Source organism: Monodon monoceros, unplaced genomic scaffold (genome assembly GCF_005190385.1).
Source record: "Monodon monoceros isolate NGI ecotype Baffin Bay Population unplaced genomic scaffold, NGI_Narwhal_1 Super_Scaffold_20, whole genome shotgun sequence".
Classification (NCBI taxonomy): Eukaryota; Metazoa; Chordata; class Mammalia; order Artiodactyla; family Monodontidae; genus Monodon; species Monodon monoceros.
Window position 1 is genome coordinate 32489558 of NW_021703777.1, and position 21383 is coordinate 32510940.

The 21383-nt window shown below is 39.8% G+C and overlaps 1 protein-coding gene across 1 annotated transcript in view; it reads right to left on the reverse strand.

The window, feature by feature from the left end:
• The window catches only part of RNF175 (ring finger protein 175), a 74590-nt gene that overhangs the window by 43940 nt on the left and 9267 nt on the right, over window positions 1–21383 (reverse strand). Inside the window, 2 exon segments of the mRNA XM_029234689.1 lie at window positions 16768–16906; window positions 19644–19681. Coding sequence (XP_029090522.1) covers window positions 16768–16906; window positions 19644–19681 — 177 coding nt within the window.

Here is a 21383-nt window from a genome sequence, read left to right on the forward strand (position 1 = left end):
AAGAGTATCATGATCAGTTAATTATGTCTGCCAGTGATGTGGAAAAAGTTGCCAGAGCACGCATGTCACATGTTTGTCACCTGAGTATAAAAAAGACTGATGTCATTTGTTTGTTTACTTTCTTCATCTTCGTGATAAAAAGAAGTGGCTTAGAAAAATAAGTTTGTGAGTATATTTTTGGGTCCTTTAATAAGAACTTGGTTATAATAGTCTCAAAGTCAATAACCAAAATTATTTGATAGAACTTCAAGATTTAAACCAAAAAGGCCCAAGGCCACAGCCATTCTTCTTTCCATGTCAAATAAGAAGACATCTTCCAGGCTTTTTATTCTTGTTATTTCTTCATCTCATAAATGGCCTGGATCTGAAGTCTTCTTAGAGTGGCTCTAAATCTTCTTTCAGGGAACACTACAATTGTTATTATATATATGCATTTGAACAAAAATACACACAGATCAAATCTGAAGTAACTATTTGGAGAGTTCAGGAAAAAATATCTTATAATAACTTACTTTTTTTGTCTTTAAATTACAGGCAGTATTTCCAGGGAAGAGTAAATACTCTTTACTTCTGTCCAAATTAGTCAGATCATTGCTTTAATTTGCCATTCTACTTTGTGGGTACCGTAAAAGCTAATGAATGAGTTTGCACCTTTCTTTGTGAAATTGAGATAAAGATGTATATATCTAAACAGGAAAAACAGGCTTTACTTAAGGAAGTAGAGTAGTTTTCATGAGGGCCACAAACCACATGCTAGGTAACCAGGACTCAAGATATGTTTCCTTTAGCACTCAGCGTCAGCAACTTTGACTCTACTAGTGATAATGAAAGTGTGCAGCCCCTTGAAAAATCTCCTCCGTATCTAGATCATTCATTTCCCATAGCTGATCATAGAGATTGTTAGCTATGATAAATGATAGATTTTGACTTTTTTCTTAGTTTATTACTTCTGATATTAAAAGAGGAAATGGACATAAACTCCATGTTTCAAAATCTGATCATCTCTTATTTGCATTTTTCATCTTTCTGTTTTAAGAATTTGATTCACTTTTATATCTACCCCATAAAATGCTGAATTTTTTTAAAATAAAAAGTTAAGATTCAGTTCAGTTTAATTTAGTGAAACTACCATGCTCCTATGTTTTATACTTTAGATTATAAGCCAAAATTTACGAGACTAATCCATTTCCTCTAATCGGTGGAGCTACACTCTTTTACAATTTGAAGTGATGACTGGACTATATTCTTATAAAACTAGGTCTTTCCCTGTAGGTCTATAAGTACAACCTATTTCTAGAAGATTCCAAATTTCTCTTACTTGATGCCTGGATTTAATTAACAGTAAATAACAATGTTCAAATGTATACACATGCTACTTAAAAAAATATAGGCCTTGGAGATCAGAAATAAAAAGAAAGCAAAAAATCATTATAATGTATTGTATATGCAAATATTTAATTTCTTAACTATCTTTAAAGTGGATACCCAGTGCCGTGTTTTCTCAGCATGCAAGGGGAAAGGTCAGAAGTTTGCATGATGAATTCAATAATTGTATAAGAACTCATTTTGAAACGAGGGCCACATTTCAGAGCAATTTAAAAGATTCTTTATCAATTTCCAGAGCAGTTAGAACTTCTCATTTTTAATAATAACTGCCACATATGAAATGTAGGAATGTTGTGCCTCATAAATAAACGCATGAAATATGTGAAATTGAGGCACATGCATGCAAAGGAGGAAGCCTGGCAGCTGGGACACATTAATAATGCCAGAGGGGTCACCATCTGGGCATGTGCGGATAAAACACATCTGCATTCCTGGCAAAGGGCAGCCTGTGCATCTGGATCACATCACCCCGTCCTCCCCACCCACGCATCACGGCAGGAGGAATTTCCTGACGAATAAGATGCTGCTGAAAGGTACCATGTTTGTTCTTGCAGCCACGCACATAATGAATCTAAAAAGAACTGCTAATCAAGTCAAAACAAAGGAATCTTTTCATTTGTCTAATTGTACAGAATGATGAATGAGTCACATGGTATGAAAGAAAGAAAGAAAAAGAAGAAAGAAAAAGAGAAAGAAAGAAAAAGAAAGTTGTGTTATGCCCATTCCCTTTGCGCTACAAACCCTAAACTATCTGTGACCATTTGTGGTGGGTCTGTGTGTATTTGTATGGGTGGTGCTGGAGGGAGAGCAGAGGGGTGCTCAGAGGTAAGCAGAAAATTATAATTTCCTGGCTCCAGGAAATATTGCTGCTATCAATTCAAAGTCAATGAAGGAGAGTGTGGACAAATCAAACAAGCAAAAGTACGGAATCCTGGCATATGAAGGGCTCTTAGAAATTCACTTGCTCCATATTTCTATCTTCAAATCAATTGTTGATTTTGCTACTTAAATTCTTAAAGGAGATTCTGCAGTGGCATATATGTATACATGTAAGTATGTATGCAACTATGTATGTATTTGTGTATTAAAAAGATTTGAATAGATAACACTTTATTGGTACAGTAATATGTTTTAGTGTTTCACAGCTATTAATAGGCAGGAAGTTTGATTTAAATAAAGCAAATTTTCAATCTGTGGCAAATTATTTGCCTGTGTATTGAGGCAAGTTAACAGTGTATCTGAAGCTGAAATTCTGTGTATTTACTCATCAAGCCTTCTATTGATTTGAAGAGCAGTAGAAAGATTCTTTTTTGGTGCACCCTCCTCCACTTCCTGCAGATACGAAAAACAGGATACACAAAAGAAGGTGGCGAGGGTGTTGTTGAATGAAATTTTATTTTTAATTAAATGCTGTTAAAAGCATTTGGGAATAATTTAACTTTGAGGCTTTGCCTATGTGTATACTGTATCAACACTAGCAGCTGGAAAGAGAAAAATTCAAATATCCAGATGTTCAGTCTATGCTGTGCTAAAAATGTTATCGTGTATTTGCAAACATTCAGGTATTTAGTAGTATCTCAAACAAAATCTGAAAAATTTTCTACTTTCTACCCACACTTTTTGGCATCATCTAGGAGCAGTTTATGTTATATTTTTCAACTTTATTTTCTTAATAACCTGTTTCCTTTGCTTTATGTATTTATGATAAGCTTCTCTGATGTACACAGCTCCTATAGACCATACAACAGAATCAGTCTAGACAAATTAAATGAGCACTTCAGAAGACAGACAAATTTGTTAAAAGCTGTATCTGAAAAAATTCTGAGCTTTTGGATTGGTCTCTTGCCTCTGAAGTACCTGGTCCAAATTATGCATGAAATAATGTGAAAGTAATAATACTTTATGCATAATAAATAATACCTTCAGGGCATAAATATTATGTATAAATAATAATAATACCTTCAATGTACAAAGCTGTTCACACACATTATTGTGTGTGTACTTCCTACTTTTTTTTCTAAATTCCTCCCTTTTTTATCTGTAAACTCCCACTCCCACCATTTATCATTGATTGACTGAATTGTTCCATCCCAGTACACAAATATAGGAGTATCAGAATTGTTAACCTGTACCGCATGGGAAACAACCTTACCCACTAGTGATCACATGAAGCTCCTATTGACTTCATCTTACAGACTCCTCTCATTTCCAGAGGTACTCAGAGCAGTACCTTTCCCTCTAATTCCCTTCAATGAGGTTGTTTCACACACTTGTAATGCACTTAGATTTTCTCTTCACGGTCTGCATTTCTCCCTGGGATTCCCTAAACTTCCTAAATGATTTTTTAAAATTTGCATACCTTAAGGTCTGCTTTTTGTGCTGTATAGTTCAACGGGATTTGACAAATGCATAATATCTTGTAAGCAAAATTACAGTATCATACAGATCAGTTTTACTGCCTTAAATTCCCATTTCACTTCCTTACCCTTATCCTTTTCCTTCCCTGAGCCACTGGCAACCACTGATTATTTTATTGTCTTTGTTTTTGCATTTTCCAGAATGTCATATAATTGGAATCGTACAGTATATAGCCTTTTCATATTGGCTTGTTCCTTCATGTCTTTTTGTGGCTTGATAGCCCATATCTTTTTACTGCTGACTAATGCTTCATTGTATGGAGGTACCACAGTCTGCTTATTCATTCATATTTTAAAGGACATCTTGGTTGCTTCCAGTTTGGGGTGATTATGAATAAAGGTGCTTTAAATATTTTCATGCAGGTTTTTTTGTGAATGTAAGTTTCAATTCAATTGGGTAAATACCTAGTAGTGATCGCTGAATCACAAGGCTGTGTTTAGCTTTGTGGGAGACTGCCCAGCTGCCTTCCAAACTGGTTTAACATTTTGCATTCCCACACAGCAAGAGTTCCTGCTGCTCCACATCCTCGTCAGCATTTGGTATTGTTAGATTTTTTATTTTAACCATTCTAATAAGCATGTATTGGTAACTCATTATTGTTTTGACTTGCCATTCCCTAATGACAAATGGTGAGCTTCTTTTCATATGCTTATTTGCCATCTGTATATCTTCCTTGATGAGCTGTCTTTTTAGATATTTTGACATTTAACTGAGTTGATTTCTTATGATTGAGCTTTAAGTATATTTTGGATAGAAGTCCTTTATTAAGTATGTATTTTATAGTTACTTTCTCCCAGTTTGTAGCTTGTCTTTTCATTCCCTTAACAGTGTCTTTCACAGAGCACTTTTTACTTCAAATAAAATCCAACTTACCAATATTTTCTTTCCTGGATCATGCTTTAGGTGTTGTATCTAAAAACTCATCACCAAATGCAAATTCATCTAGATATTTTTCCTATGTTATCTTCTAGAAGTTTTATAGTTTTGCATTTTACATTTAGGTCCATGATCCATTTTGAGTTCATTTTTGTGAAATACATAAGTTCTATGTCTAGATTGTCTAGATTATTATTAATTTTTTTGCATATGGATGGCCAGTTGTTTCAGTACCTTTTGTTGAAAGATATCCTTGCTCCATTGAATTGCCTTTTTGCTCCTTTGTCATGGATCAGTTGACTATATTTGTGGGGGTCTATTTATGGGCTCTCTATTCAGTTCCATTGATATATGTGTCTATTCTTTCACCAATACCACACTGTAGTCATTACTACAGCTTTATAGTAAATCTTGAAGTTGGGGAGCATCACTCCTCCAACATTGTTCTTCATTGTTGTGCTGTCTATTCTAGGTCATTTGCCTTTTCTTATAAATTGTAGAATCAGTTTGTCAATGTTCACAAAATAGATTGCTGGGATTTTGATTGGGATTGTAGAACCTTTAGATCAAGTTGGAAAGAATCAACATCTTGACAATATTGAACTTTCCAATCCATGAACATTGATTATCTTTCCATTTATTTGAGATCTTCTGTTTTTGCATATAGCTCTTGTACATATTTTGCTAGATTTGTACCTAAGTATTTCCTTCCTAAGTATTGCAAATGGTATTGTGTTTTAATTTCAAATTCCAATTATTCATTGCTAGTATATAAGAAAGTAATTGACTTTTGTATATTGACCTCATTTCCTACAACCTTGCTATAATCATTTATTATTTCCAGGAGTTTTTTGTTGATTTTTTTGGAGTTTTCCATAGAGACAAACATGTCATCTGCAAACAAAGATGGTTTTATTTCTTCCTTCCCAATCTGTATACCTTTTATTTCCTTTTTTGTCTTATTGTACTAGCCAGGACTTCCAGCACAATGACAAATTGGGGTGATAAGAGGAGACATTTTTGTCTTCTTCCTTATCTTAAGGGGAAAGCATCCAGTTTCTCACCATTAAGTATAATGTTAGGGTAGGTTTTTTGTAGATATTCTTATCAAGTTGAAGAGTTCCCCTCTATTTCTAGTTTGCTGAGAGTTTTTATATGAATGGGTGTTGGACCTTGTCAGATGCTTTTTCTACATCCATTAATATAATCATGTAAGTTTTCTTCTTTACCCTCTTGATGTGGTTGGTTGCATAAACTGATTTTTAATTGTTGAACCAATCTTACCTACCTGGAACAAATTCCACTTGGTCATAATGTATAATTCTTTTAAATGCATGGTTTAATTCAATTTGCTTCTATTTTGTTTAGGAATTTTACAATTATTTTGGTGAGAGATACTGGTCTAGAGTTTCTCTTATAATGTCTTCATCTGGTTGAGTTATTAGGATAATGCTGGCTTCAAAGAATGCGTTCTGAAATATTTCCTCTGCTTCGACTTTCTAGAGAGATTGTAGAGAATTTGTATCATTTCTTCCTTAAATGTGTGGTAGAATTCACCAGTGAAACCATCTGGACCTGGTGCTTTATGTTTTGGAAGGTTATTAATTATTGATTCAATTTTTAAAGATAGATATAAGGCTTATTCAGACTGTTTCTCCTTATGTGAGTTCTGGTATAGTTTGAGTCTTTCAAGGAATTAGTCTATTTCATCTAAACTTGTAGGAATACAGTTGTTCATAATATTCATTTATTTGCTTTTTATGTCCATGAGATCAGTAATAATGACCCTTTATTCTTTTCTTATATTAGTAATTTGTGTTCTCTCTCTTATTTTTCTTTGTTAGCTGGCTAGAGGTTTATTAAATTTATTGATCTTCTCAAAGAACTAGCTTTTCAACTAGTTTTGAACTTTTCTCCCCTTAGCATGACTTGTAATTTTTGGGTGAGAAGTTATTATTGAGGTTCTTATTTGGGTAGTAAGAACATTTAGTGTGAGATTTTGTGTTAATTTGGCTAGGAGTTGGGCTGTGTTTGATGTTTGCCATGTGTTAGAGGCTTCAATTTCCATTAGCATACGTGTTTGTGTCTCCCTTTTTGTCACTGGTTTCCCTAGAAACGCATTCTTGTGTAGCTTGCAGCTCTTTCAGCTGTAATCCACTGTTTTCTGGATGCCTGATGATGTGGGGGTCAGGTGATGGGCAGTGGAAGTGTTCTATTATTCCGTGATTAAGCCTTGGTCTTTTAGTAGTCTCCATACTATGACCTTCACAGTGTTTCTGAACTTTTTGTTTTCCCCTGAGGTGAGACAGGAAGGCTAGAGGGGCCTGGAGTTGGGTAATTTCCCTTTCTCCACATTGGCTAAGGCTCTGATAAAATCTTTTCCCTTGCAGTGCAGGTCTTTGTCATGGTGAACACTCTGGAACTCTAGTTCAAAATAATTAACTTTTCCCCTAACCCTGTCAGAAGCACAAAAGTTTTTCTTGGCTTTTTACCATGAGAAGACTTGGTGGGATCCTTGGAGGTAAAACCTACAAAAATATGGGCGGTCCTTAAGACTGTGGCCCCAGGAGTTTCTCACTCTCACACTGGCCTAAACTCTACTCCCAGCAATTCTTCCAAGTTACCCATTAAGTGTTTCCTCCAGTTTATGGCTCTTGCAGCTTCTGCTCACAATAAGCAGATCTTAGTTTTGAGTTCCTGTATTCACCTGTCTTTCCAGTTTTGTGGGTGATGGCTTTCCCTGTGACCTCAATTCTCTGATAGGTCCAGGAAAAGTCACTGACATTCAGTTTGTTCAGCTTTTTTTTTTCTTGTTATATGGGAGTGATGATTTTCAAGCTTCTTACATATTAGAGCTGAAACTAGAAGGCCTTCCTATTTTTAAAAATTCCATCATTTTAAAGATCAGGAAACTGAGGCTCACTGTGGTAAGATGAGTAGCTAGAGTTGTCTAACTCCTAAGCCAGTGTTCTTGGCTTCACAGCCTGCTCCTGGTTCCTGGTAATACATCTCACAGAACCAGCCTGGGGAATACTCCCAGACAAAGCAGATGGCAGAGTAGGAGGGTGTGCTAAGGCAGGGTAAACAGGTGTGATGTTTGAAAAAACAATACATCAAAATCTCCTAACAGAGAATGTAAATTAATGGGGGGTGTATTCATTTTAGCTTTACAAAAGCATTCAGAAAAGGACTCTTTTATTAGTAAACTGCTTTTACAGTGTATGATTAAATTTGCACAAATGTTATATACAAGTCATAACCCTTGAATGTATTCAGAGTCAACTAATGGTACTGAACACTCACTGTGTATCTAGAAATTCTCACAGGGAAATATTCTGAATCACAAGTCTGGGAGATGGGCTCTTATCTGCAGTGTTTGCATTTTGCAGATTAGGAAACCGTGATTCAGAGATATTGAAGGAGATGATCCTTGATATGAGAGAAAATAACTAGTGAGGTTGGATTCTTGTCTCTTCTCTGCAACTAATTAGTGATATGACCTTGATCAAGTTATTTAATCTCTCTGAACTATATTTCACAAAGGGAAGAAAAAAATTATTATCTCCCAGGGTAACTTAGATAATGTACAAAAAGCACTTATTACAACTATAATAAGATGTAATAGTTACATATAAATTTATATATAGCATTTCATATATAAGTATATTATTATAGTGATATAATTATTATTATTACTATGGAGTAACTATTATTATAGTAATTATAATTAAGTTATATATAATAATATACTACTAATATACTGGTGGAAGTTACAATATCAAATCACGGAAATAAACTTCACTATATGGCCCCTTATAGAAAAGAGCCAGTGAGAGGACCTTCAAGATGGCAGAGGAGTAAGACGTGGAGATCACCTTCCTCCCCAGAAATACATCAAAAATACATCTACATGTGGAACAACTCCTACAGAACACCTACTGAATGCTGGCAGAAGATGTCAGACTTCCCAAAAAGCAAGAAACTCCCCACGTACCTGGCCGTGTGGCTGACAGGGTCTTGGTGCTCCAGCCAGGTGTCAGGCCTGAGCCTTTGAGGTGGGATGGCCAAGTCCAGGACATTGGACAACCAGAGACCTCCTGGTCCCACGTAATACCAGTCGGTGACAGCCCTCCCCAGAGATATCCGTCTCAAAGTTAAGACCCAGCTCCACTTAACGCCCAGCAAGTTCCAGTGCTGGACACCTCATGTCAAACAACTAGCAAGACAGGAACACAACCACACCCATTAGCAGAGAGGCTGCCTAAAATCATAATAAGTTCACAGACACCCCAAAACACATCACTAGACGTGGTCCTGCCCACCAGAAAGACAAGATCCAGCCTCATCCACCAGAACACAGGCACTAGTCCCCTCCACCAGGAAGCCTACACAACCCACTGAACCAACCTTAGCCACTGGGGGCAGACACCAAAAACAATGGGAACTACAAACCTGCAGCCTGAGAAAAGGAGACCCCAAACACAGTAAGTTAAGCAAAATGAGAAGACAGAGAAACACACAGCAGACGAAGGAGCAAAGTAAAAATCCACCAGACCAAACAAATGAAGAGGAAATAAGCAGTCTACCTGAAAAAGAATAATGATAGTAAAGATGATCCAAAATCTTGGAAATAGAATACAGAAAATACAAGAAACGTTTAACAAGGACCTAGAAGAACTAAAGAACAAACAAACAATGATGAACAACACAATAAATGAAATTAAAAATTCTCTAGGACTTCCCTGGTGGCACAGTGGTTGAGAGTCCACCTGCCGAAGCAGGGGACATGGGTTCGTGCCCCGGTCCGGGAAGATCCCACGTGCCGCGGAGCGGCTAGGCCCATGAGCCATGGCCACTGAGCCTGCACGTCCGGAGCCTGCACTCCACAATGGGAGAGGCCACAACAGTGAGAGGCCCGCATAACGCAAAAAAAAAAAAAAAAATTCTCTAGAAGGAATCAATAGCAGAATAACTGAGGCAGAAGAACGGATAAGTGACCTGAAAGATAAAATAGTGAAAATAACTACTGCAGAAGAGAATAAAGAAAAAAGAATGAAAAGAATTGAGGGCAGAGGGGAGACCTTCAAGATGGCAGAGGAGTAAGTCGTGGAGATCACCTTCCTCCCCACAAATACATCAGAAATACATCTACATGTGGAACAACTCCTACAGAACATGTACTGAGTGCTGGCAGAAGACCTCAGACTTCCCAAAAGGCAAGAAACTCCCCACATACCTGGGTAGGGCAAAAGAAAAAAGAATAAACAGAGAGAAAAGGATAAGAACGGGGCCTGCACCAGTGGGAGGGAACTGTGAAGGAGGAAAGGTTTCCATACACTAAGAAGCCCCTTCACTGGCGGAGACGGTGGGTGGTGGTGGGGAAGCTTCAGAGCCATGGAGGAGAGCACAGCAATAGGGGTGCAGAGGGCAAAGCGGAGAGATTCCTGCACAGAGGATCTGTACCGACGAGCACTCACCAGCCTGAGAGGCTTGTCCGCTCACCTGCCAGGGTGGGTGGGGGCTGGGAGCTGAGGCTCGGTCTTCGGAGGTCAGATCCCAGGGAGAGGACTGGGGTTGGCTGCGTGAACACAGCCTGAAGGGGGCTAGTGCACCATAGGTAGCCGGGAGGGAGTCTGGGAAAAAGTCTGAAACTGCCTAAGAGGCAAGAGACCATTGTTTTAGCGTGCGTGAGGAGAGGGGATTCAGAGCACCGCCTAAATGAGCTTCAGAGATGGGCACGATCTGCGGCTATCAGTGCAGACACCAGACATGGGCATGAGACGCTAAGGCTGATGCTGCAGCCACCAAGAAGCCTGTGTGCAAGCACAGGTCACTATCCACACTTTCCCACCCGAGAGCCTGTGCAGCCCGCCACTGCCAGGGTCCCATGATCCAGGGACAACTTCCCCGAGAGAGCACATGGCGCACCGCATGCTGTTGCTACGTCATGCTGGCCTCTGCCACTCACCCCACATTCCATACCCCTCCCTTCCCCAGGCCTGAGTGCTAATTTAACACCGTCCTGTCTGTGGGGAAACAGACGCCCTCAGGCAAGCTACATACAGAAGCGGGGCCAATCCAAAGCTGAATCCCAGGAGCTGTGCAAGCAAAGGAGAGAAAGGGAAATTTCCTCCAACAGCCTCAGAAGCAGCAGATTAAATCTTCACAATCAACGTGATGTACGCTGCATCTGTGGAATACCTGAATAGACGATGAATCATACCAAAATTGAGGCGGTGGACTTTGGGAGCAACTGTAGACTTGGGGTTTGCTGTATGTGACTGACTGGTTTCTGGTTTTAGGTTTATCTTAGTTAGTATTTAGAGTTTATTATCTTTGGTAGATTTATTTATTGATTTGGTTACTCTCTTCCTTTTTAAAAATATATAGATATACATATTTTTTTCCTTTTTCTCTTTTTCTGAGTGTGTATGTGTATACTTCTTTGTGTGATATTGTCTATATAGCTTTGCTTTTACCATTTGTCCTAGGGGTCTGCCTGTCCTTGTTTTTTTAAGGATAGATTTTAGTGCTTGTTATCATTGGTGGATTTGTTTTTTGGCCTGGTTGTTCTCTTCTTTCTTTCTTTCTTTTTTCTTTCTTTTATTACCTTTTAAATTTTTAATAGTTTTTTATTTTAATAACTTTATTTGTTTTTATTTTATTCTTTCTTTCTTTCATATTTTCTCCCTTTTCATCTGAGCCAGGTGACTGACAGGGTCTTGATGTTCTGGCTGGGTGTCAGGTCTGTGCCTCTGAGGTAGGAGAGCTGAGTTCAGGACATTGGACCACCAGATACCTCCTGGTTCCATGTAATATCAAACAGTGAAAGCTCTCCCAGAGATCACCATCTCACCGTTATGACACAGCTCCACTCAACAACCAGCAAACTACAGTGCTGGACACCCTATGCTACAAAACTAGCAAGACAGGAACACAACCACACCCATTAGCAAAGAGGCTGACTAAAATCATAAGTTCACAGACACCACAAAACTAACAACCAGACGTGGTCCTGCCCACCAGAAAGACAAGATCCAGCCTCATCCACCAGAACACAGGCACTAGTCCCCTCTACCAGGAAGCCTACACAACCCACTGAACCAACCTTAGCCACTGGGGGCAGACACCAAAAACAATGGGAACTATGAACTTGCAGCCTGTGAAAAGGAGACCCCAAACACAGTAAGTTAAGCAAAATGAGAAGACAGAGAAATACGCAGCAAATGAAGGAGCAAAGTAAAAACCCACCAGACCAAACAAAGAGGAAATAGGCAGTCTACCTGAAAAAGAATTCAGAGTAATGATAGTAAAGATATCCAAAATATTGAAAATAGAATGGAGAAAATACAAGAAACGTTTAACAAGGACTTAGAAGAACTAAAGAGCAAACAAACAATGATGAACAACACAATAAATGAAATTAAAAATTCTCTAGAATGAATCAATAGCAGAATAACTGAGCCAGATAGGTGACCTGGAAGATAAAATAGTGGAAATAACTACTGCAGAGCAGAATAAAGAAAGAAGAATGAAAAGAATTGAGGACAGTCTCAGATGCCTCTGGGACAACATTAAATGCACCAACATTTGAATTATCAGGGTCCTAAAAGAAGAAGAGAAAAAGAAAGGAACTGAGAAAATATTTGAAGAGATTACCTTTGAAAACTTCCCTGACATGGGAGAGGAAATAGTCAAGTCCAGGAAGCACAGAGAGTCCCATACAGGATAAATCTAAGGAGAAACATGCCAAGACACATATTAATCAAACTATCAAAAATTAAATACAAAGAAAAAATATTAAAAGCAGCAAGGGAAAAGCAACAAATAACACACAAGGGAATCTCCATAAGGTTAACAGCTGATCTTTCAGCAGAAACTGCAAGCCATAAGGGAGTGGCAGGACATATTTTAAATGATGAAAGGCAAGAAACTACAACCAAGATTACCCAGAAAGGTTCTTATTCAGATTTGACAGAGAAATTAAAACATTTACAGACAAGCAAAAGGTAAGAGAATTCATCATCACCAAAACAGCTTTACAACAAATGCTAAAGGAACTTCTCTAGGCAGGAAACACAAGAGAGGGAAAAGACCTACAGTAACAAACCCAACACAATTAAGAAAATGGTAATAGGAACATAAATATCATAATCACCTTAAATGTAAATGGATTAAATGCTCCAACCAAAAGACACAGGCTTGCTGAATAGATACAAAAACAGGACCTGTATATATGCTGTCTATAAGAGACCCACTTCAGACCTAAGGACACATACAAACTGAAAGTGAGGGGATGGAAAATGTTATTCCATGCAAATGGAAAGCAAAATAAAGCTGTAGTAGCAATTCTCATATCAGACAAAATAGACTTTAAAATAAAGACTATTACAAGAGACAAAGAAGGACACTACATAATGATCAAGGGATCGATCCAAGAAGAAGATATAACAATGGTAAATATTTATGCACCCAACATAGGAGCACTTCAATACATAAGGCAAATACTAACAGCCATAAAAGGGGAAATCGATAGTAACACAATCATAGTAGGGGATTTTAATGCCCCACTTTCACCAATGGACTGATCATCCACAATGAAAATAAATAAGGAAACACAAGCTTTAAATGACACATTAAACAAGATGGACTTAATTGATATTTATAGGACATTCCATCCAAAAACAGCAGAATACAGTTTCTTCTCAAGTGCTCATGGGACATTCTCCATGATAGATCATATCTTGGGTCACAAATCAAGCGTTGGTAAATTTAAGAAAATTGAAATCATATCAAATATCTTTTCTGACTACAGCACTGTGAGACTAGATATCAATTACAGGAAAAAAACTGTAAAAAATACAAACATATGGAGGCTGAACAATACACTACTAATTAGCCAAGAGATCACTGAAGAAATCAAAGGGAAATAAAAATATACCTAGAAACAAATGACAATGAAAACATGATGACCCAAAACCTATGGGATGCAGCAAAAGCAGTTCTAAGAGGTAAGTTTATAGCAATACAACCCTACCTCAAGAAACAAGAAAAATATCAAATAAACAACCTAACATTACACCTAAAGCAATCAGAGAAAGAAGAACAAAAAACCCCCAAAATTAGCAGAAGGAAAGAAATCATAAAAATCAGATCAGAAATAAAGGAAAAAGAGGGGCTTCCCTGGTGGTGCAGTGGTTGAGCGTCCGTCTGCCGATGCAAGGGACACGGGTTCATGCCCCGGTCCGGAAAGATCCCACATGCCGTGGAGCGGCTGGGCCCATGGGCCATGGCCGCTGAGCCTGCGCATCTGGAGCCTGTGCTGTGCAATGGGAGAGGCCACGGCAGTGAGGGGCACGCGTACTGCAAAAAAAGAAAAAAAAAAAAAAAGAAATAAAGGAAAAAGAAATGAAACAAGAACAAATATCAATAAAACTAAAAGCTGGTTCTTTGAGAAGATAAAAAAATTCATAAACCATTAGCCAGACTCATCAAGAAAAAAAGGGAAAAGACTCAAATCAGTAGAATTAGAAATGAAAAAGGAGGAGTAACAACTGACACTGCAGAAATACAGAGGATCATGAGAGATTACTAAAAGCAACTATATACCAATAAAATGGACAACTTGGAAGAAATGGACAAATTCTTAGAAATGCACAACCTTCTGAGACTGAACAAGGAAGAAATAGAAACTATAAACAGACCAATCACAAGCACTGAAGTTGAAACTGTGATTAAAAATCTTCCAACAAACAAAAGCCCAGGACCTGATGGCTTCACAGGTGACTTCTACCAAACATTTAGAGAACAGGTAACACCTATTCTTCTCAAACTCTTCCAAAATATGGCAGAGAGAGGAACACTCCCAAACTCATTCTACGAGGCCACCATCACCCTGATACCGAAACCAGAAAAAGATGTCACAAAAAAAGAAAATTACAGGCCAATGTCACTGATGAACATAGGTGAAAAATCCTCAACAAAATACTAGCAAACAAAATACTAGCAAACCGATAGAGCAAACAAAACAAAATACTAGCAAACAAAATACTAGCAAACAAAGTACTAGCAAAATACTAGCAAACAAAATACTAGCAAAAAAAACTAGCAAACAAAATACTAGCAAACCGATAGAGATTTCCAGGATGGAATCCAGGCATCAGTAATTTTTAAAGTTCCCTGTGTGATTTTAAGGTGCAGCCAAGATTGGGATTCACTGGCCTAGAGGAGAGAGCAGTCCGAGATCAAGATTAGGGAAAAGGGGGAAAAGTATGAATCTTGCCAATCAATTATTTTATAAATACTGGTTAGCATTATCTTTCATCCCAATACAGTAATAGATGGACAGATGGGCAAAGAAGTAGAATATACTCCACTGCATTTTCAGCTGTATCTATGAGCCAACCCAGAAGAGTTCCAATGGCTCCACAGTTCCAATGAGACCCAAATCTGTCCTTGACCCCGAGGGCATCTTTAGACTCCTGGCTTTGTCAAAGTGCCAGACTGGGTCATCTTAAGAGATGCCACGATCACAGTCACCTGGTTACCTCCAAGGTATCCTTAGGACCACAGAGGCCCTCTGGGTAGCCATAAAATAGCACAGATGTGTGATAGAAGGACACAGAAACAGGAACCTCAGGGAGAAGTGGGGTGACTAACGGGGTCTAGTTTTGGGGTGGGGGGAGTGGAGAACAGTCAAAAGCAACATCACTGGAGAGGCATTCTAGGCAGTACAACTTGTGTAGTGAGCAACAGGAAACAACTTGGGCAGACCGCTCCAGTTGTAGCCTGAGCCACCAAGGGTCGGAACCTCCAATGGCAACAAGCCCTTCAAGGGACCTCTGACTCATGGGCAGGTGTATCTGTGGTATAGCCAGTGTGTGAACTCCACATTGACGGACGCAGTGAAGAAAATTTGTCCAAGTGGAATATAGAGGGTGTTCATTTTAATTGACAAGGCAATGGTGACATGGCAGCACATGGATGCATTTGCTTAAAAAACAAACAAACCCCTCCCCCCCAAGATTCCCCTTTCTAAATAAATGTTCAAAATTACCTAAATTTACATATTATAGGGAACTCAAAAGAATTCCTTTAGATCTCATGCTATGTAGGAAGTAATATTTATGATGGGTAAAAAGAAAATAAAGTACTGGTCTAAGCCAGCCCTTCATATGTCACAGGCAAGTCTTCTTATACAACGACTAGTCCAAGACCTGAACCATGGAGAGTGTTAATTGAGGACCTTTCTCCTCTGCAACATTTCTCCACTCAGGCTATACTCAGGTCTAAATCATTGGTTCTCAGCATGCGGTCCCAGGACCAGTAACATCAGTACCACCTGGGAACTTGTTTATGTGCAAATTATTTGGCCCCTATTGAATCAAAAACTCTGGGTGTGGGACCTGGGAATCTGACTTAAGGAGCCCGCCAGGTGATTCTGATGCGCCCTGAGATGTGAGCACCACTGCTCTCCACATTGCAGTAGCCTGGTCTCAGGTGCAACAAGCCCGGGGTATGACTCTGAGGCCATGAGATGGATAGGCTTCAGTGGGCGTGCTTGTGTGGGATTGGTCTGTGACAACGGGATCCCGCTCTGTGTGGCCAAGGTCAGCGCAGTGTCTGCCTTATCACGCTTCCTTGGATATGGAAACCATCAATGCCAAGACAGTTTATTGCTAATGAAGCAAAGTTAGACAGACTCAGTCTTTTGTTTCTGCCATTCCTAATCCTCCTGTCCTGGGCCACTGGCAGAAGTAGTTCATGCCCAAAAGGAAAATTGGGTTACTTAAACCAGGGTTTCTCAATCTTGGCACTATTGACATTTTTGTCATGAGGAGCTGTCCTGTGCATTTGCAGCGGCATCCCTGGCCTCTACCCACTACATTCCAGTAGCAGCTCCTATCCCTCCTCCCCTCCCGCTAAGACGTGACCATCACAAATGTTTCCAGATGTTGCTTCCGAGAGCAAAACTGTACTGGGTTGAGAGCCACCAACTGAAACCAAACCATTTCCTTCAAAGTGGTAACAAAGGAGGGATGTGGTGGGAAGAGGAGCAGGCTTCCAGCGGCCCCCGGGTTGACTCACATTGTCGGAATGACCGTGCTTCTGTCTCTACTGCACCAGCACTATCTGGGCGATGACCAGGGCACAGAGGAAGATCAAGACCATCTCCACGTGCACGGACTCATGGCCGTGCATCCTGTACATCCTCTCCTGCCGCAGGCTGGAACCAGCAAAGGAGGTCAGCTGAAAAAGCCCTCAACTCTTGCACATTTAGCAGAACAAGAAAAATAGGTGGGATTCATAAGAAGCAACTGGGAATTGCAAATGTAGGGTTTTTGAAGCTTTGATTACAAAGTTTTCCAAAGTCCTTCTTGGTTCCTCCCTTTCCCCGGGCTTGGGGAAGGGACAGCTGAAAGGAGGAGCCTGAGTTTGTCAGCAAAACCAATTCCTCTCAGCCCTTAGCTTTCCTGTGTGCTTTTGGCCTCAGCCTTGTCCTTTCAAGGAAAGTGATGGGGCCAAAAGCTCACTGATGGGCCCTGGGAAGACCTGGGTTCTAGCCCCTGATCTGCCACGTTGATCACCTTGGGAAAGTCACTTATTCTATTTGAGCCTCAGTTTCCTCATTTGCAAATCTCAAATGATGATCCCTCTGTACCTCGCAGGATTGGTCTAAAACAGTAAAGCACATATATATTTTATTTGTACCTATATGAAGAATAATAATTGCTATTAGGTTGAATCATATGAAATTGCCATTTTTGAAAGTAAAAAAAAAAACCAGTCAAATATTGGTAATTTCAAGTAATTGCTAACATTCTCAAGTACAAGGATATCCTGCAGATGGTGCCTGTGAAGAGAATATTATCCGCGGGGCTACAGAAAACTCCTGGGTTGTATAAATCATTTTCATTATAAGGAGAAAGAAGAGACCTAATTATTATCTTAGGCACAAACATTCAGGGGATGGCTAAATGCTTCAGTGTTTAGTTGGACTCTTTAATTTTATACAATGGTAGAGAAAACCACTAAAATATTATGTCATCTAGTTTAACTTCCTACAGCAGAAGTGGTCTCAAAGAGAGTCTAGAGCAGAGGCTCTTGACCTGGTCTGTGAGTTGGAAATCACTGGGGAGCTTTTAAAAATCACAGTGCCCAGGTTGGACCCCAGATCAATGAAGTGAGCATTGCTGGGTGTTCTGGGCTGAACTGGGTCCCCTCAAAATTCATATGTTGAAGTCCTAACCCCTAGGACCTCGGAATGTGACTGTGTTTGGAGAGGGGGTCTTTAAGGAGGCAATTAAGGTAAATGAGGTTGTTAGGACGGGTCCTAATCCAACATGACTGGTGTCCTTATACGTGAGGACACAGACTCCCACAGGGAAGACACAAGGAGAAGGTGGCCACCTGCAAGCCAAGGAGGGAGGCTTTAGAAGAAATCAAAGCCTGCCGACCTCTGGATCTTAGACTTCTAGCCTCCAGTCTGTGAGAAAATAGATTTCTGTTGTTATAGCACCCAGTCTGTGGTGCTTTGCTATGGCAGCCTGAGCAAACCGATAGAGATTTCCAGGATGGAATCCAGGCATCAGTAATTTTTAAAGTTCCCTGTGTGATTTTAAGGTGCAGCCAAGATTGGGATTCACTGGCCTAGAGGAGAGAGCAGTCTGAGATCAAGATTAGGGAAAAGGGGGAAAAGTATGAATCTTGCCAATCAATTATTTTATAAATACTGGTTAGCGTTATCTTTCATCCCAAGTGGGGAACCATCAGTCACAAAATCTCTCAGCGTCCACTTATGACCGGTCACAATATATATTTAGTCAGGGCACTGATCAGAAAGCACTCCAGGGTAACATTCTGGGACCTTTTAAAGGCACTTGTTGGGTACCTGGGTTGAGTCTTTGTCTTTACCAGCAATTCTACAGAGCTGCTCAGTAAGAGCCCCATCCAAATCCCAGGGGTGCCCCCTGCTGGAGAATGCACAGAAATGAGCCCACAGACCCTCATAAATATTCCTGCTTGAGTTCAACTTTTCTGAGATGGAATCTGAGAATGTTAGTGCTGGGAGGTACCACAGATGTACTGAGACCCCTTCATTTATCAAAGGAAGAAGCTGAAAGCCACATCAGGTAAGCAACCTGAATAAAATTACATGGCTATTAGTTTCTGTGTTGGAAGCTGAGCTTAGGAGCCGAGAATGATTTCTAGAAGCTCTTTTAAAAATATATTCATTGTTCTGAAGAAATGGGAGGTGCAAAAAAAATAAAAGGGTACAAGCACTTAGTTATAGTTTTTACAGCCCCAAATACCAAATAACTATTTAATATTCTCTGTAATGAGTGGACTTCAACTTAGGCCATGTAGATAGAAGAGTGAATTTATCATCAGTCTGAAAGAGGGCTTGCATAGATATCAAACAAAATATACTTTATGACATTAATCTATTTTGTGCATATACAGTAAAATGCATCTCAGATGGTTAACCTATGTGGAAGTACTTTGGAAAGTATAAAGGAGTGTACAAATGTAATAAACATTTCTACTTTGATTAGGAATACATTCATAATTGGTAACCATAATGCAAAAAAGGAGGAACATTTCACTTTTATTTCATTTGGTGCCCGTAGGGGTCCAATGGTCCCACAGTAGGTGCCATAGCACAGGGGAAACAGCCTATAAAGAAAACCAGATGTGTCTTGTGCCTCAGAGGACAAGGACATATAAGGACATGTATTGAGGGACATACGCATTTGTGGGACTGCATGGAGCCTACTGCAGAAAACAGATGAAATCCCTGTGGCTTTGGTCTATACAATCACTGTGCACACATGGCCATGCTAACCCACCTTCTATCCTGGGAAATTTATAAATAAAATGATAGCTTCATTTAATTTCTCAAACTGTAAAGATGGAAGTCTAATTTTTAGTATACCAGCTATAAAAAAATACAAATCACTTACTTCCACTCACCATCAGCAGAAAGCTTTGTCCGAGAGATCTGAAAAACATAAACATTTCTCTTGTTTTCTTGTTTTTCTTCTCAAATTTTTCTTGTTTTCTTAGCTTGCATTTTACAACATTACATGAGAAACCCAAACCATGAAAAAGAGTGATGTTTCTTAGTACTGGAATAATTTAGGATGAAAGTGCTAATAAAATATTTGCTTATGGAACAAAAACACACATACACATACACACCCTAAACAAAACAGTAATCAGGTCACTATTAATACTTGATTCTTCTGTCTAAGGTCAGGGAACCAGATGAGGCCCCATTCCTGTGGTTTTGTCTGGCAATTCAGTCAAGGTTGTAGGGAGTGGCCTCCTGATGGGCAATGTTACCCTGGCTTCTGGTATATGATCTGTGAATTGGAGAACCTCTGAAAAACATCTGTTTTGCTGGTGTCTTAAATGATGCCAATGAGTAAATATCATCTCCAAGTTCAAGGTTTTAGAGTCAGAGCTGACCAGCTACTTGTTTGCCACATTTTTGTGTCCTCCTGTTAATTTAATTTAAAGCCTGACCCCAGGAAAGGGGGGTAATGTGGCCTTGCCCTTGCACACTGAGCGGGAGAGCATAGAGACCATCCCCAGGAAGTGCTTTAGGCTGACCTACAGAGTGTTCCCACATGCTGCCTGCCTTCCGTTGGTCACTGCTAATCCACTACCTTGGGTCATTTGAAGCCTCTAAGGCCAATCTTCGAAAAGACATCATCGTATAACCTTCATGGAGAACACAGGCTGCTTAATCTCTAGTCCAGTAGCATCAAAAGCTAAAAATCCCTAATGATGGCAAAGAAGAGAAGGCAAATAAAGCATCTGTTACACAAATCTGACATTAACCAGCTTTTTTTCCCTTTGTTTTCTTCAAATGGCACAAACAATTCTGACAGATGGAAAGAAACAGCGTCATCCGTATTTCAGGCTAGGGTTTCTCTGACTTGAGGTCAACAGGTTCCATAAAACACCTATGCCTTGGTCAGAGGCTGGAGAGGTTCCCTCATAAGAGAGGTGAAAGCTCCAGGTGATACAGCTAAGCAGAGGCTGGCTGGATGATGCCAGGAGAGGAAGTGGGTGAGGCAGCAGGGGATGCTGGCAGCTTCTCCCGGGCTCTCTGCCCACTGGTGGTCCCACCAGGTGGCCCCTGATATCCAAATGAAGGTCACAGCACCTGGGCTCAAGGCTGCTTTCCAGGAGCAAAACCTTAGTGGCAACCCTCAGGGAAGAGCGGTACCCGAGTCCCCTCCTTTTGTCTGATAGGGCCCACTCATCTGACATCTGCTTTGGGGGAGAAAACACTGGATGGGCTCGGAGCCCTGAGCCATGCAGCCACCCAGTACCACCCAGCACTAAACATCGAGCTGACTGGGGCTTTGGGTGACCCAGGGCACGTCACCAACCTGTGTTTGTCTCCATTTCCTTCTTAGAGATTGGAGATTGACATAAAAGCTGCTCTTGTCTACTTCACTGGAGTACTGTGAGTATAAATAAGACAATAGATGAGAGTTTTGTAAGAAGGTGCTTCATCCAAGGGCCAATTATCTCAGTAAAAGTTGTAACCAAAGGCTCCCTGGGCCCTTTTCCTTTTGCTATTCAAGATCTTTGGGTTCACAGTGCTTTTTGTTCAGATAACCTTAAAACAGGGAACTGGGTGTTTTGTTGAGAAGATAAATTCCCTTTGACTTTTACAAGCAATATAG